Here is a 17,778-nt window from a genome sequence, read left to right as displayed (position 1 = left end):
TAAAAATAAATGTGTGTGTTTGCTTCTATACTTGTAACTGTTTCTTATCTATATCAATCTTTAGTCACAGGAACTATAAAATTACTTGCTTAAATTTATGGAAATATTCCTTGTTGCTAATTATACTAGCTTATCTTAATATATATATATATATATATATATATATATATATAATTCTTTAAACACTGGTGATCTTTACTAGCTGTCTTCCATGTTTTTAAAGACCAGTCCTATGATTTTAATTTTGACACATTGAGAAATGCACTTTACCACAAGGGAAAAAATAAAACAAAATAAAATAAAATGAGGTACTTTTAAAAGGTGGCCCTTAGCTAGTCTGTGTGACAGTCCATGAGTTGTTACACACAGCTGACAACAGGAAAACACACGATACAAATTCCCCTGGCATTCTTTTTAGGACAAACCTTTAACTGCCTTGTATTGAATTCCTGAAAGGCATGCTGTTGTCACATTAGGGGTTAGACATATAAAGTCGTAGGAATAGGGATATTAATAGTGATAATACATTAAAGAAGTGGCTGGTTTCCAGTAGCAGAGCATTGTTTTTTTTTTTTTGAGGGGGGGGGGCGACTTGTCCTTACTTGGAGTGCAGTAAGTGTCTGCATTTGCTTAGCTCAGCAGAACGGATGGTATAAAGGAAGAAACAGAATTAAGGCCAGACAGGTGGTACTCACTGGTAAGTAGCTTGCTTTTTTTCCCAGAGATGCATGGTTTTGTCTTTGCTTACTGAATAAGCCTAGTCTAATGTGGATCTTTTGGTGATCCTACTTGGGGTCTAACTACAGACAGCACAGTTGTAGCAATTTCTTTGGAAAGGTAAGCCAGACCCTCTCTGAACCTTTTTTCTATTAGGTGTTAGCCTGTAGTGATGAAAAAATATACTTTTTAGTTACATCTTTCCACTGTTGTGGGAAGGATGCAGAGACTGCTGGTTGCTTTTTTACAATAAAATAAAATAATTATATATATATATATATATATATATATATATATATATATTTAAACAACTGCTTATTTCTCAAGCACACATACCTTAGAATGAAATAACTACATAGATAAAAAAATAAATGAGACAACTGTAGTATAGTGTACTGTAACTAAATGTTGTGTATGCATATTGAAACCAGGATCTCTCTGCTCATGGAATTTGACAAGTTGTTACAGCTGTAGTTTAACACTTGTTAAAACATAGCAATACTGACCATGTAAACATTTTTACAATAAGTGTTACTTCTTATCTACTTATAAAATTTCATGTCAAGGTTAGCTTGACAGGAGGAAGTTTTACATACATACATTCAAGATGTAGTACAGTAGAAAAACTCCTGATAATATCGCATGTGTGAGGTTATAAACCCTGTTAAGCTGAAAATGTATGTATCATTCAACTGCTTCAAAAATCTTAATATGTTTATTTTTGTAATAGCCGAGTAGTGTTTTATTACCCTGAAAAGACTGGTCAGCAGTTTTGCAAATAATATAGCCAGAAGCAGTGAATGGGGAAGGCTAGAGTAGGCATTTATGCATTCATTTGGTACACACTCGCACAGACACAGACCCACACATATACAACCACACACACTCACCCACCCACCCTTAGGGCAATGTGGTACCTTGCCAACGTACTTACACTATATTTTTATGGAGGAGCGCAGGGTAATCAGAGATACTTGCAAAAACAGATATAGATGTAGGTAGAACGTTCAAAAAGCGTGCTCGCAATAAAAGAAACCAATATGTACCTGCTGTTGAAACCAGCAATTTATCACAGAGAGCTATGAGAAGTTTTTCACACACACACACACACACACACACACACACACACACACACACACACACACACACACACACACACACACACACACACACACACTGATGCACAGTGAATATTATAACAACTGTGTTAGGGACAGGATTTAAACTGGTCTTAAATGTAGACTCTGAATTATAAGCACAATCTAGGGTGACAGTAAGGCATGGGCATGTTGATTTGCATCGCTATTTAACGAGTAGTTTATACAGACTCAAAAACAGTTAACAGAGTTAGGGAAGGTCTTCTTTAAAAGGTTAGTTTGCCATATCATTCTGGACCACTTTGAGCTGTCAGGCTAGAGATGAATTCTATCCCAGTGTCATTTTGAAAAATATCAGTACAAGCAGAGACGTCATAGTGTTTTCTGCAATTGTAATAAAATCACACTGAGTGAATTCTTAATAATTATAAGACAGAATGTAATGTTCAGAGGTATCATATGGAGGCAAGTGTCTTTTCTTACATGTCAAGCTAAAGTAACTGTATTCCTGCTCATATGCCCCCCCCCCCACTTGCTTGTGCTGTTTCTATGGAGTTATTGTACCCGTTATTAACATCTTCACCTCTGTATAGTGTTCATTCCCAAATGTGATTCGGTTACATTTCACGTATATGTGGATCTTTCTGTTCAGCTGAATTATTCTTTTTCTAGCACCTTTTTATAACCTTCAGCTGTTCTACTAATTCAGGTCACCATCTTAAAGTGACTCTTAACGGAAATGCAATATGGAAGTAAAGGAATAACAACAGATAGGTTAGAACTTCTGATTGCCTTAGTGTTGTCTAGGGCAATGGCATTTAGCTGTGACTTTTCCAGTCTCACAAAATGAGTGCCTTTAGTACTGGTACTTGGAAGATATCAGTCTGTAGTACTGCCATGCCCAAATTAACTTATTTAATTGTGTATATACACGTTCACTTACAGATAGGCAGAATGAAGCGTTGTTAAACTGTCAATCTAAGCTAAGAAGAGGCGGAGGAAGACAGTTTAACAGATATTATAAAGGCATTGAGTGTTACAGCTCTTTGTTTGCAGTACGTTTCTACAAAGGGCAGGCACTTCACTACAGCCTCAGTATTGCCTTTACTGAGTCTGAGTGCAGCATTATTGACACAAAATGTTACTAATCATGCAGTTTTATAGGACTAATTTAAATTACAAATGTTTCTCAATGATTATATGTGACATGCAGTGCTTCTTTTGCAGATTACCGGTAGCTTTTTTCACTCTGGGTTATTTCACTAAGAGGTAAGTGTCTTTATATATTTTTTATATTATTTATTTATTATTATTATGCATTTACTGTTGAGCTTGGCAGGATCTTGTTAATAAAGCTGTATTGCTTACTTAGGGGTTCTAAGACATTGGGCTTAATGTTGTCGGCAAAATCAATTTGCCAGTATGTGATGATTTTCTTTAAGGACATTTTATATATTTCTGGGGCTGCATATAATATGACAACTTAAATCTTTCAGCACATTTAAACAAGTGTGATTAGATATTGCCCATATCAAAGGTTGTTAAATCAACAGTTTTATTTTTTTTCAGTAATAATTTCAACTTGACTTTGTTTCAGAAGTTTCAGCCTGTCTTAAAATTAGACCAAACACACTCTGTGAAAAAGTAAGGCACAGTCGATTCATTTTTATGACACATGGTATGGGAACACAATTTGTTAAGAGATAACCCTTGACAATTGAATTAATAACCCCCTTTCAAGTCATCAGAGGAAAGGATATATATATAAATTGCCTCAGGAGAAAAATGTTTTAACACAATGCCTTAAAAATGCACTGTAATACACTGGTCTTTAATAATGCAATTGGCAAAAAAAAAAAAAAAAAAAAACAGCATTGTCTTAGGTGGTTATGTTAAACATACTTTAGCTGTAAAATGTAATTGTATATCTATTGTATTTATAATTCTTGACTCTGCCTACTATGGCAGGGCAGTAGCACAGTGCTCACTTACTCAAAACCTTATGTAAGAAGGCCTGTTGAGTCATGGACCAGTGCCCCTAAATTTCTAGTTACACCTGTTTTAGGGTTCAAACACTAATCTTCACAACTACATAACCTCTGAAACTACATCAGTAGCTCAGCAACTTTTAGACTTGCACTGGGACTTCATGATTGTCTTATCATCACCCTCTCAAATTCTATGAAGGCTGTGCTGTGCTACTGTCTTTGTAAAAAGACTACAAACTAAACTGCCACATGTTTGTCATTGGTAATTCCTTAAAATACTAAGGCCCTTCTCAGAAAAGCATGGAATTTTCCTTGGTGTTCTAAACAAACTCTTTTCATTGACCAGCTATATTACTGACATATGAGAACTGATTCAGCCTGTTACTTTATGTCTGCATCTCCACTACCTTTTTCAATGTGAGTTTTGGAATAGAGTGACATTAATAAACGACAGATCTTTGTTTGATATTTGACTTATAAACATATATTTATGTGCTCACATCTTTCTGGTAGCTTTCTTGGGAACTGTTTCATTACTTGTGTGATGACATGAGGTAGTGCCATTTGTGCCAGGGAGAGCAGGGCAGTGCATGTGTGATATATGCCAGCATAGCTAACTGGAGTTTTGTAAAAAAAATATGTAATTTGACTATCACACTGATTTGTACAGATGTTTGTGTTAAAATGTATTTGCAAAGTTGCTTGTGTTAAAAATGCATCAACAGTGGGTCCTGCTGAACAGAAAAGAGATATACATATATGTCAGACAGTATTATTATAACTGATTATTATGTTCAACAGAGAATTCTAAAAGGGAGGAGGTTAATCTCAGTCCAGCTAATTTTGAAAAATAGGTTGAAAATTAAATGGATTGGTTTAGGCCATATAGATTTTTTCTTACAGGTCTGATTGCAACCAGAGACAAAAATGTCTGGGAAAACCAGGACTAGGTATCTTACTGTATTGTCCTTAGGGGTGAACTAATTGCTATCCTGGAAGGGTAGAAGTTTTTGAAATTGTTTATAGCTTTCAGATGCTGCAACAGATCTTAGCAGATCTCTGGCTGTGTATTGTACCAGTCAGGTGACCAGATATAATGTCATTCTATAACCAGCACTGAAATGATTCTTTAGATATTAGTGAGAGATACGACAGAAAGCACGCAGCAGCACTTTGTTTCTTGGAACCTGACAGGAAAGATCTCTCACAGATATCTCACACAACCACACACTTCATCTTGCCTTGCTGTAGTAAGCAACTCAACACTCATCACCTTGCCTTGCTGTAGTAAATAACTATGGAACAGTAAAAACAGTAAAAAGTAAACAGTAAACTTTATTTTCATTCAGACAGCACACAAAAAAATGTACAGCTGAATGAAATTTCATTCCTCCAAGCTCATATACACATAAACAAGTGCATATACAACAAAAACACAACAACAGCAGAGTCCAAGCCAACAGAAGGCACAGAAAGTTTCATCAACCATGCATGGTTCATTTACAATCACAGTGACTGCATCCATTCGCTTCCTCCACACTGCCACTAGCTCTATTCCAACACCAGCAACATCCAAAGTCCCAGTAAGGCTCCCTCCAACCAAGAGAACCTCAACTTCAGATTGAAACAGTCTGACAACTCCAGATTTAAACAGCCTGACATAGTCGGGTCTTCCGCTAAGTGCATCCTTCACAACTGTTGCCACCTGAAGGCCCGGACGACCTCAACCAGTTCAATAATCTCCCCAACATTTCCCCACAATCTCCTCCATCCACCCTGCCATTGTTTCATCTCCAACATCTTCTCCAACATCACCAACATCCTCAAAAAACAGTCTGGTCCCTCCAACCAACAATATCTGATCTGATTCACTCTGCAAATAAAGGCCAACTACATCCAGTGCAACTCACCACCTGAATGGCCACAACCAGCACAAGATCTCCAAATGCAAACAAATCCAATGATCCAACAGACCATAGTTGTAGACAAACCACACAGCCAACAAAGTCAGAATTGATTCCCCAGATAGATGATATCTCAACAAAAATTCAACTCAAAAACACAAAACACATCAGGAGCCAGAGAGTCCCCTGCCACACAGGGCACCTTCATCTTGGCCATAATTCTTTAGTCAGTCAGGAAAATATAGTGAGATTAGATAAATATTATTTTTCTGCATCTGTGTGAAGCTAGCCAAATGTGTTACTTTTATATCACCTGTGATTGAAACTCTGGTGTTTATTGTAACTAGACATTCAATATTCTCATGCTTTCCATTTTATTATTTATTATTAAATATTTCTATACATTTCATTGTAGCTGGTCTTTTAGAGAATACTTTTAACATCCGAAGAGTACTTAAGCTTATTTTAGTGACATTGTGGCTGCTCCTGAAAGGCTTGCTGCATTGGTCAAACTATACCATTTGTATTAGTATTAATTTTACTATTTAGTATAATTGGGTACCCTTGTAAGAGCCTTAGAGTAGCTGACTCGTGGCAGCATAATTACCTTATAGTTTGGGCAGAGGGAGCACAATTGGTAAATCTCTACCAGCCTTTCCCAGGTGTGTGTGTGTGTGTGTGTGTGTGTGTGTGTGTGTGTGTGTGTGTGTGTATGTGAAAATCAAGTATCCAAGTGTGTGTATCAGCTACTTGGAACAGGGAGGCAGAGTTCCAAAATGGTCAGTGTGGAGTCCTGTTTGGGGCCTGCAGAAAGACAGAGAGTCCAGCACTGGAGTGTGCTCCCTGTGTGCTCTTAAGGGAAATTGTGCTTGGTGCAGACAGCTGCATCTGAAAATACTGTGTGTATCTATTTTTACTCCTAATGGCTGTCCCTTACTGGTGTCAGTGGTGAGGATTGAGGCTTCTTGATTATTGGCCAGGATTAAGGATCATCACAACTTGCTAGACTGAATATTTTGTTTGTGCTTGAAAGGTCATCTAAGGATTGCAGTTTTATTGTCTTACTTTACAAATGTCAAAGAGCATACTTTCAGAGATTTCCATTGTGGTAGATGTAAGATGTCTATGAATGCAGTAGTGGAAATAGCTTTTTTTAACATCTGTAACTTATTTTGATGATGTTTTTATAGTAATCTGCAGCCATGAGTTCAGATGCTGAAATGGCAGTTTTTGGTGAAGCTGCGCAATATTTGCGCAAACCTGAGAAGGAAAGAATTGCATCACAGAGCAGGCCCTTTGATGCCAAGAATAGCTGCTTTGTGACAGATCCTAAAGTGATGTATGTAAAAGGAACTATCATATCCCGGGAAGGTGGCAAAGTGACAGTGAAAACCGAAGCTGGGGAGGTAAGTCTGTAGACAAAGGCTCAGTAACATGGGCTTTGATGTACCATTACATAGGGCACTTCATCAAATCTCACTTGTAATAATTTTCTGCAGACTGTTACAGTTAAAGAAGACCAAGTCTGCCCACAGAACCCTCCCAAATTTGACAAAATTGAAGACATGGCCATGTTGACCCATCTGAATGAACCCTCTGTGCTGTATAACCTTTCAGAGCGTTATGCGGCCTGGATGATTTATGTAAGTAAATGACTTCTCTCTATGGTAAAATATGGAAATATCAACTTGTTGTTCTTCCTAACTAGAAGGGAAAGTTTCTTATCATTTGTCTGAAATATACCATAAGTTGTTCATATTTATTGATGAGTTACCTATAAAGTAGTTTACTGTTTCTTATTTTCAAAGGGCAAGATGTTAGTTGCAACAGACATTAACCATAAGTTAGCACATAAAATGCACCTGTGTTTTAGCTGTTATCTGATAAACAAGAGTAGTAATAGGTCATGAATGTACAGTGTTAATGCAGACATACAATACTGACAGTGTCAATGTAGTTATACATTACTAACAGTGTTAATGTAGTCATACAATACCAACAGTATTAACGTGGTCATACAATACCAATGGTGTTAACATAGTTCTACAATTCCAACAGTGTTAATTTAGTCATACAATATGGGCCTTAATGTAGTTACACAATACCGACAGTGTTAATGTAGTCATTCAATACCAACAGTGTTAATGCAGTTATACAGTATGGGCAGTGTTAATATAGTCATACAATACGGACAATGTTAATGTATCATATAATACAGACAGTGTTAACATAGTCATACAATACCGACAGTGTTAATGTATCATATAATATGGACAGTGCTAATGTAGTGCTACAATACTGACAGAAGGTTCATTATCTGCAGTGTAACTTTTGTTCTTAGATGGCTAGGTAAGCAAACACATGAGTTGCCTAGCCTACAAAGTTGTATTACTCTGTGTCATCAAAAAGAATCAAAATGGTTCTCTTGTAATTTCAGACTTACTCTGGCTTATTCTGCGCCACTGTTAACCCCTACAAGTGGTTGCCTGTGTATAATCCTGAAGTGGTTGCTGCCTACCGAGGCAAGAAACGTCAGGAAGCTCCACCCCACATCTTCTCCATCTCTGACAATGCCTATCAGTTCATGTTAACTGGTAAGAGTGAACCCTTCTAAGTTAGCCTTATTGATCCCTGTATCTTACTGTTCATTGAACATTTCTTTTCAAATTCTAACAGATCGCGAGAACCAGTCTATCCTGATCACGTAAGTAGATGGTTGAAAAGAACTGGTATAAATAACAGTGTAGATGAGGTCACTTTTGAAAAGTTAGCAATTCATATTGGTTATTTCTATCTTCCTTTTTCCACAGTGGAGAATCTGGTGCTGGAAAGACTGTAAACACAAAACGTGTCATCCAGTATTTTGCAACAATTGCAGCTATTGGGGACAAGAAGAAGCAGGAATCACAGTCAGGCAAAATGCAGGTAGGTGGGATATAGTTATATCTTTAATAACTCTTCTGATTAAGGTGTATCATAGGGACTATTAGAGAAAATCTTCCATTTTTTTTTCTCTAGGGAACTCTGGAAGATCAAATCATCCAGGCTAACCCACTGTTAGAAGCCTTCGGTAATGCCAAGACTGTCAGAAATGACAACTCCTCTCGTTTTGTAAGTTGTAGAACTATAACATTTTGCATGATATGTGAGATCTAAAATAATGTTGAAAATATCATTAACTATAACCATTTTGACTTCCAATCATTAGGGTAAATTTATCAGAATCCACTTTGGCACCACAGGAAAACTGGCTTCAGCTGACATTGAAACTTGTAAGACAGATACTATTTTTAAATGTATATCATAGAAACACCTGTTTTCATATTTTAGATGTTGAATATTATCATGTTTTAATTTCTTCTTTTCCACAGATCTGCTGGAAAAATCTAGAGTAACATTCCAGCTTCCAACTGAAAGAGGCTATCATATATTTTACCAAATTATAAGCAACAGGAAACCTGAACTTATTGGTAAGATGATGTTTGATGTTATTACCAATTACTGTAATACATTAAGCATGCACTTTTGTCCACATAAATTTTTTTTTTCAAACTCTATGACAAGTGTTAATGGAGTTCACTTATATTAAATCTCAAGTGAAAATACAAAGGTGCTTGTTGAAATGCATTGTTTTTGTTTTCTTTAAAGGGCTGTATATAACTTACATAAATGTGCTATAATTAAGTACTTATTAGTAAACTTCTAACATCACTCTCAGAATTAAAACTAACCACCCCCACTCTACTATGGTTTCAAGACTACCTTTCCCACCTACAACAAGCTGTTCAGTGGAAAAACTCCCCTTCCCCTGTAAAACTGGGAGTACCCCAAGGATCAATCCTAGGACCCCCTACTTTTCACTGTATTTACAAATAATCTTCACAAAGCCACCCCTTTAGCAAACCTGGTTCAATACGCTGATGACTCCACCTTAATCTGCTCTGCCACCACCCTCTAAGACCAAAGAAGCCTTTACATCCATCGAAACCTGGCTAACAAACTCCCAGCTAATACTAAATCCTAAAAAGACCCAACTTATGCTCTTCCATCCTTCCAAAGCAGCAGTACCTACTTTCCAGTTCTCTATTTCTGCATCAGATAATACCCCTATCTCCCCCCTCAAACAAACCAAATTACTAGGGGTCGTTATTGACAATAATATAAATTTGACAAACATATACCTCATACAATAACCAAAGTAAAAAAAAAAACTAGGTACTCTTTACAGATGTAAAAACTTCCTAACCAACAACAGTAAAGTTACCCTAGCTCATACCCATGTTCTCTCTACCTTACTGTATGCTTCTCCTGTCTTAATTAATCTAAACAAGAACAATTTAAACAAGCTATCAGTATGCTACAACAAAATAGCAAAATTCACCACAAACTCCTCCTACTGCACCCACCACTCTCAGGCCCTAAAATAGCTTTCCTGGCTTGAACTCCCTAACACCATAGCTCTAAATCAACTTCTTCTAGCTCACCAAATACTGTACCAACCTGACAAAACTCCAGCCTTACAAGACCTGATCACCCTCTACTCCAACAACCGAGAACTTAGATCCATTAACAAGGCACTAATCGTAATCTCCAAAAGCCATTACAGCTCTGGTGACTCCCTGTATTCTAACAACATTGCCAAGACTTGGAACTCCCTACCACTACAAATCAGGGTACAACCTAACAAAACCATCTTCAAAAAACAGCTTATTTCTCACCTAAACAACTCCTGGACATGCAACTGCCTAGCACCTGCCTGACATATTCTAACTCCTTTCCCCTACCCACTATCCAGCCTGTTTAAAACTCCCACAGATGTACTATATATTATCACAAGTTATTTGTAACTGCCTAGCACCTGGCTGACATATTCTAACTCCTTTCCACTACCCACTATCCAACCTCCTCTTTAAAACTCCCACAGATGCACTATATATTATCACATGTTACTTGTAACTGCCTAGCACCTGGCTGACATATTCAAACTCCTTTCCCTTACCCACTATCCAACCTCCTCTTTAAAACTCCCACAGATGCACTATATATTATCACACGTTACTTGTAACTGCCTAGCACCTGGCTGACATATTCTAACTCTTTTCCCCTACCCACTATCCAACCTCCTCTTTAAAACTCCCACAGATGCACTATATATTATCACATGTTACTTGTAACTGCCTAGTACCTGGCTGACATATTCAAACTCCTTTCCCCTACCCACTATCCAACCTCCTTTTTAAAACTCCCACAGATGCACTATATATTATCACATGTTACTTGTAACTGCCTAGCACCTGGCTGACATATTCTAACTCTTTTCCCCTACCCACTATCCAACCTCTTTAAAACTCCCACAGATGCACTATATATTATCACACATTACTTGTAACTGCCTAGCACCTAGCTGACATATTCTAACTCCTTTCCCCTACCCACTATCCAACCTCTTTAAAACTCCCACAGATGCACTATATATTACCACACATTACATGTAACTGCCTAGCACCTGGCTGACATATTCTAACTCTTTTCCCCTACCCACTATCCAACCTCCTCTTTAAAACTCCCACAGATGCACTATATATTATCACACGTTACTTGTAACTGCTAAGTACCTGGCTGACATATTCTAACTCCTTTCTCCTACCCACTATCCAACCTCTTTAAAACTCCCACAGATGCACTGTATATTACCACACATTACATGTAACTGCCTAGCACCTGGCTGACATATTCTAACTCCTTTCCCTTACCCACTATCCAACCTCCTCTTTACAACTCTCACAGATGCACTATATATATATATTATCACACGTTACTTGCCAACTCACTGCTGCCTACCCACTACTGTCCTATCTATACACACTAACTCTTCCCTAGACTAAGCTGAAAAGCTTTCCCTTAAAATGTCAATGAACCTCATATGAACTTGTCTATATTCTCCTCCTTTGACAAACTGGCTAGTATTTTAGTTTTTCCTTTCTTAAAATAAATAAATAAATAAATAAATTCTTCTCTTATCTTCATTACATCTTCAAGATTATCTCTACTAAGCATACTGTATGAACAACAATCATATGTTACTCCTTGCTATACTTTTAATTGTATATCTTAACCACTATGCTTATGTAAATATCTTATGCAATCATATGTTATTATCTGTTATATGTCTAAATCACAATGCTCATGTAAATATCTTATGTATAATATGTTAGCAATTGTTCTGAAGCTTTTCTCCCTGGGCCTCCATTGAAAATGGACAGCTCTGTCCAGTCGGACCTCCCTGGTAAACAAATGCAAAATAAATAAAAATAAATAAAAGTGTGTAATTAATAACTTTGTGTGATGTGGAATAAGAAAGAATATTTTTGTAAATGTTTGAGTGGTAGCATTCAATAATGTATTGTAATGAAAATATACAGTGATTTTAGGGAGTGGAATGAAGAAATAATCTGTCTGTTAATCAGTTCCAACAGTTCATTTAGCAGAGTGATAAGAAGACTGAATGAACAAGATAGAACTCATCTATGATGAAATGTATGTATTTATGTACTTTATAAATCTTGGGAATGGTACCTATCTAGAATTTAATGACATCTGGATCAGATTAACTATATAGCCTACAATATGTGTTGGAAAATAGGTTCACGTGTAAGTACTGGGTCAGTTGCCCTTGTGGACCATTTTGAGCCTAGCCAATTTCCCCTTAATAGTCAGAATCAAATCCTGTACCTTGTGTCTGTAAGGCAAACACCTTAACCATTATGCCAACCCCAACCCTCAACCCCCAACAAAGGCATCATTTAGAAGGTATTCAGAACTGGTCAAGAAGACCTTCACATTTTTTTTTTTTTTGCATCCCTTCCACTGTCTACTGCAAAGCCAAGTTTTTCGCAGGAACTGTTATAATTTAGAAGAGAAACTGTAAATTGTTACTCTTTTGATCTGACTGTAGGTCAGTGATGGTGAACCTTCTGGGCTTGGTGTGTCAAAATTTCAGAAAACACCTAACTTGACTCTGCTGGCATGCTACCCCCCCCCCAAACAAAAATAAATAAATAAAAATAGTATAGCTCTCAGTACATCAGGGATAAATCTCAACAGAATCAGGGACAAATCTAGAAATAAGAGACATGGACAGTTTTAAACTACTAGTACTATTAATCTGAGACACGGACAGAAAAAATAAACATGAATTAATATACATTTTCTGAAGTAAAACAAGCCTATAAATCTAATTACTGTCATTATTAAGTGTAAAATGTCACCAGTTTTAGGAGGGATTAAGAAGGACAGTTGAGAGGAATGTAAAACAGCACACTCTTAAAAATGCAGACTATTTGCCCTTTGCAGAAGTGTAAAAATGAAGAGGAAACAATGTCAGCACTGCCCTTTGCAGACTCTATTGAGACAGTATACCGAAATAGTCTTTGAGGTTAATAACTTCCTTACCTCTGCAGCGGTGTTGTTGAACTAGCTCCTGGCACAAAATAATTCAATGTACTTCACACAAGCAACGAATGCAAAAGCAGTTTCTTTGGTAGCTCGGGTGTTGGTGAACAGTGGCGTGTTACTCAAAACGTCATGCCGTGTCACCTTTGACACTCATGTCATAGGGTCACCATCACCGCTGCAACATTACACGAGTATTTTTAGGCATTTTCCTCCTTCAATCCCCAGAAGTGAACCCTCATCCTCCCTTTTCTTCTCAACATCTAAGGACAATGAAAGAGGGAAAATGAGCCCTGGGGATAGTGCCCATCATTTAATAGGGTTCACTGTTTTTTGCATGCTTCCTACTCCCCCCCATTGAAGCCAGTGGACGTACTACTGAAACAAAGTCTGCAGCACTGGTCCACTGTTGTGTTATGCTGTTTGACAGGTTAAGTATCCATCATGCACTTTGCACTGCTACTTGTTCACCCAGCCTCCGCCACATAGTAAATGTGAAGTGAAACAAAGTGCTGCAATTTCCCTGGTGCACATGAGCTGAAGAAGTCTTGATAAAGATGAAAATGCTTACTGGAGTTGTTATTTTTATTTTTATTAAAGTGATTTTCTTCCTTGTTTTTTTAATTTTTTTATTTATTTTTGGTTAAAACTTGCATTTCGCTCACTGTTTTACTACAGTTATACAACATGTTAATCATGCCGACAGGTATCTAGAATGGTTGTCTTTTATTTTATTATGTTGTTTTTCTTTTAAACTTGATTAGCAAACCAAACAAAAAGGACAGTTTCGTTTTTTTAACATTTTATCACAGAGGGCAGATAATCTAGCTAACAAAGTATAAAATGTCTATAGAATGCAACATAAGTAAGAGTTTCACAGTTTCTACTCCTGTGTTAATACCAGCTGTTCACTTAAGCAGACCAAAGTTCTTGCACAGATAAGAAAGAAAAAAGACATTAGTGAATGTGAATGTATAATCAGCATTTTTGCATGCTGGGTTACATTCATCTCTGTAACAGATTCCGATAGTGCGTACTTTGGTAGATTGCTAATGCTGTATTCACAGCAGGTGATGTATTTGTTTGTGTACTTTTAGAGATGCCATAGTATTATTGTACGTACTGATATGCAGAATACAATTAATATGTTTATGTGCAAATACTTCTAAAAAATAAATGCTGTTTTGTTTTCAGATATGTTGTTGATCTCCACCAACCCATACGACTTCCCATATTGCAGCCAGGGGGAGATCTCTGTCAAAAGCATCAATGATGAAGAGGAGCTGATGGCCACCGATGTAAGGAGGACATAAAATGCATATAAAGCTAACAAAAAAAAAAATAGATCATCAAGCAGTTTTGTTTTTGCTAATTATCTGTTACAAAAAATCTTAAACAGTTGACAGTAGGGAAATGTGATATTAGAAGAAACAATCCTTCTGCACTCCCTTAATTACATCACTCACATTGCTTGTATTTCCCAGTCCTTCAACATAAATAACTTCTTTCACCTGGGGTTTCTCCAATAGTACAAAGCACAACAGTAATATATAATCACACATTCAACTTAAGTTTGTTTAGCCTACAATTTGTCATGCCCTACATTCAGTGTGTTGTGACTGTGACATTATGGTACTTGTTCAGTTTTGCTTTATTTTTAAAATAGAGCCAAACACTTCAAATTGGAAGTTGTGCCACTGACTAACCATTTAATGACATCCACTATCATAAGTACTGAAACCCTTTTGTATCTCATTCCAAAGATGAAATTGCCATCTTTCTAAGAATTAATGGGCGCTTTCTGCACAGTAAACTGATTTGGCTTTTGAACTACTCATTTCTTTATTCATATGATTTTTCTCGTAAGTTCATAGGTTAGTACTAGGCTAGCTGCCCTTGCAGACCATTTTAAACATTGCCAGTTTTCCCTTTCAAAGGTGAGAATCAAACTGTGTACCTTGTAAGTTGGAGGTAAACATCTTAACCGTTATGCTAACCTACAACTTAGGCACATTTCCAGATCTAGTTGGCAACTCCTAAAATTAAAATTTCTTTTAATTGCTAGAAGTGCGAGTAATACTGTTTCCTGCCAAAGGCAATGCTGGAAGTGTTCTGCTATTTCATTTTTTAGCAAGTTGCAAATCTCAAGTATCATCCAGCCCCCACTAGTTCTTGGGTACTTCTTACATTCTCGAACCCTGCAATACTAAGCTTCTAGCAAACTGAACAAAAAGTTTAGAAATAGTTACTATGCTGTTGTTGATCTTGGTATGTAACTTGAGACTGTGTATTAACTAAAGCTAAGCTACTACTCAGACGTGATATGTAATAAAGTTACTATATATGTTTTCCAACAGGAAGCTATTGACATTTTGGGCTTCACAAATGAAGAAAAAGCTGGTATCTACAAGATAACTGGTGCGATTATGCATCACGGCAACTTGAAGTTCAAGCAGAAGCAGCGTGAGGAACAGGCAGAGCCCGATGGCACTGAAGGTTGGCACTTTTTTTAAATTATTGTATAGTAAACATTTCCTTTGATATCAGTGTAGATATGTGGTACACTTTGTGTCCTGCATTTCTAACCCTAGTTCTTTTCTAGTCTTTTGAGATGCATTTGACTGATCTTGCACTGTTGTCTCAGGCAATGGTAAATTTCATGTATCTGTATGATGAGAAAACAGATGGTACAAAAGAGAGGCTATCATTCCTGAGCGACAGTGATGAGGGACAGTTCTTTTTAATACCTTCCTTTCTCCCTGTCAGTGTTGTCATTCTGGGGTCTGACCTTTCCTCGGGACATCTGCTTGTGCTGAAAAAATGCTCTTACTGTGCCTCAGCACAGGTGTGCTGTTTATCTGCCTATGGTAGAGGACAGTGCCACAACAGGGAATCTTTCACACACACACACACACACACACACACACACACACACACACACACACACACACACACATACGTACAACTCAGTCTTACACACACACACACACACACACACACACACACACACACACACACACACACACACATACACAACTCAATCTTACACACACACACACACACACACACATACACAACATAATCATACACAGACACATACACACTCACACACACACACACACACACACACACACACACACACACACACACACACGTACAACTCAGTCTTACACACACACACACACACACACACACACACACACACACACACACACACACACACACACATACACAACTCAATCTTACACACACACACACACATACACAACATAATCATACACAGACACATACACACTCACACACACACCACACACACACACACACACACACACACACACACACACACACACACACACACACACACACACACACACATGCCCACAAAAAAGACCTGTGGAACTTGGGCTACTTGTTGAACATAAGAACCTGAGCTGGTGGTTGCAGAGATAAAACTTCTCTCTTAACATGGCCAGCTAGCACTAACCACTAACGCTAATCCTTCTGTATGTACTAGTCGTCAATGTATTATTATATTTCCTTTGCAGACACTGGTACTGTTATTTCTTCTGCTATACCTGGTCACAACAGAATACAAATCTTAAAAAAAAAAAAAAAAAACATTATCTTTGAAAGAATTATAAAAAAATTAACAGATAATAGTTCTGCATTGAGCCAGCTTGGATTAAACATTAAAGCAGTACAGTAAACAAACCGCCATTGTCACAGAATATAATTTCCTTGCATGTCTGAATATGAGATACAGCTATTACTTCCCTTCAAACTTCATCTCTTCATACCATCGATGAATAATAATGTACATTTTTCTGTATACAGAATGAATACCAGACCTGTATTTCTCTTTACATTATCATTTTACTGAATACATTCATGGATATTTGTTAATTTTCTTTTTGGAAAGTTGCTGATAAGGTTGCATACCTGCTGGGACTGAACTCTGCGGACTTACTGAAGGCATTGTGTTACCCAAGAGTGAAAGTTGGAAATGAATATGTTACCAAGGCCCAAAATGTTCCACAGGTGAATTAACAGACAGCATTAATGCACGTTTAAAGCCAAGTGTCATATATATCTATATATATATTATTTGTAAGTCAACACAATATTAATGCATATATAATCATGTTTCTAGGTGTACAATGCTGTCGGTGCTCTGACTAGATCTGTTTATGAGAAAATGTTCCTGTGGATGGTATTCCGTATCAACCAGCAGCTGGATACTAAGCAAGCAAGACAGTTCTTCATTGGTGTCCTGGATATTGCTGGCTTTGAGATTTTTGATGTAAGCTTCAAGCCACAAATTTAAACACATTGTTATAGAGTATTTAATGTGCATATTATTTATAAAGCATTTTATTTTTATTCATAACAGTTCAACACATTGGAACAGCTTTGCATCAACTTTACCAACGAGAAACTGCAACAGTTTTTCAATCACCATATGTTTGTCCTGGAACAAGAAGAGTACAAGAAGGAAGGCATTGACTGGGAGTTCATTGACTTTGGTATGGACCTGGCTGCTTGTATTGAACTCATTGAGAAGGTACATAATTACTTACAATGTAATGGTATATGGCCATGTATCTATAAACTGTTATCTTT

General features: G+C 37.1%; 1 protein-coding gene across 1 annotated transcript in view; it reads left to right on the top strand.

Moving 5' to 3' along the window:
- The first annotated feature begins 6,908 nt into the window (after nucleotides 1-6,908).
- The window catches only part of LOC122809096 (myosin-4-like), a 30,427-nt gene continuing 19,557 nt past the window's right edge, over nucleotides 6,909-17,778 (top strand). Inside the window, exons 1-13 of the mRNA XM_044080324.1 lie at nucleotides 6,909-7,112; nucleotides 7,206-7,349; nucleotides 8,144-8,300; nucleotides 8,383-8,410; nucleotides 8,517-8,631; nucleotides 8,725-8,817; nucleotides 8,915-8,978; nucleotides 9,078-9,176; nucleotides 14,353-14,456; nucleotides 15,516-15,654; nucleotides 17,078-17,196; nucleotides 17,309-17,458; nucleotides 17,549-17,719. Coding sequence (XP_043936259.1) covers nucleotides 6,909-7,112; nucleotides 7,206-7,349; nucleotides 8,144-8,300; nucleotides 8,383-8,410; nucleotides 8,517-8,631; nucleotides 8,725-8,817; nucleotides 8,915-8,978; nucleotides 9,078-9,176; nucleotides 14,353-14,456; nucleotides 15,516-15,654; nucleotides 17,078-17,196; nucleotides 17,309-17,458; nucleotides 17,549-17,719 — 1,587 coding nt within the window. The remainder of the gene's footprint in view (nucleotides 7,113-7,205; nucleotides 7,350-8,143; nucleotides 8,301-8,382; nucleotides 8,411-8,516; nucleotides 8,632-8,724; nucleotides 8,818-8,914; nucleotides 8,979-9,077; nucleotides 9,177-14,352; nucleotides 14,457-15,515; nucleotides 15,655-17,077; nucleotides 17,197-17,308; nucleotides 17,459-17,548; nucleotides 17,720-17,778) is intronic.

This window comes from Protopterus annectens, chromosome 8.part0 (assembly GCF_019279795.1).
Source record: "Protopterus annectens isolate FY-2018-M chromosome 8.part0, PAN1.0, whole genome shotgun sequence".
In the NCBI taxonomy this organism is placed as follows: domain Eukaryota; kingdom Metazoa; phylum Chordata; order Ceratodontiformes; family Protopteridae; genus Protopterus; species Protopterus annectens.
The sequence above is the reverse complement of the archived record's forward strand: the minus strand, read 5'-3'. Positions and strand labels throughout refer to the sequence as shown.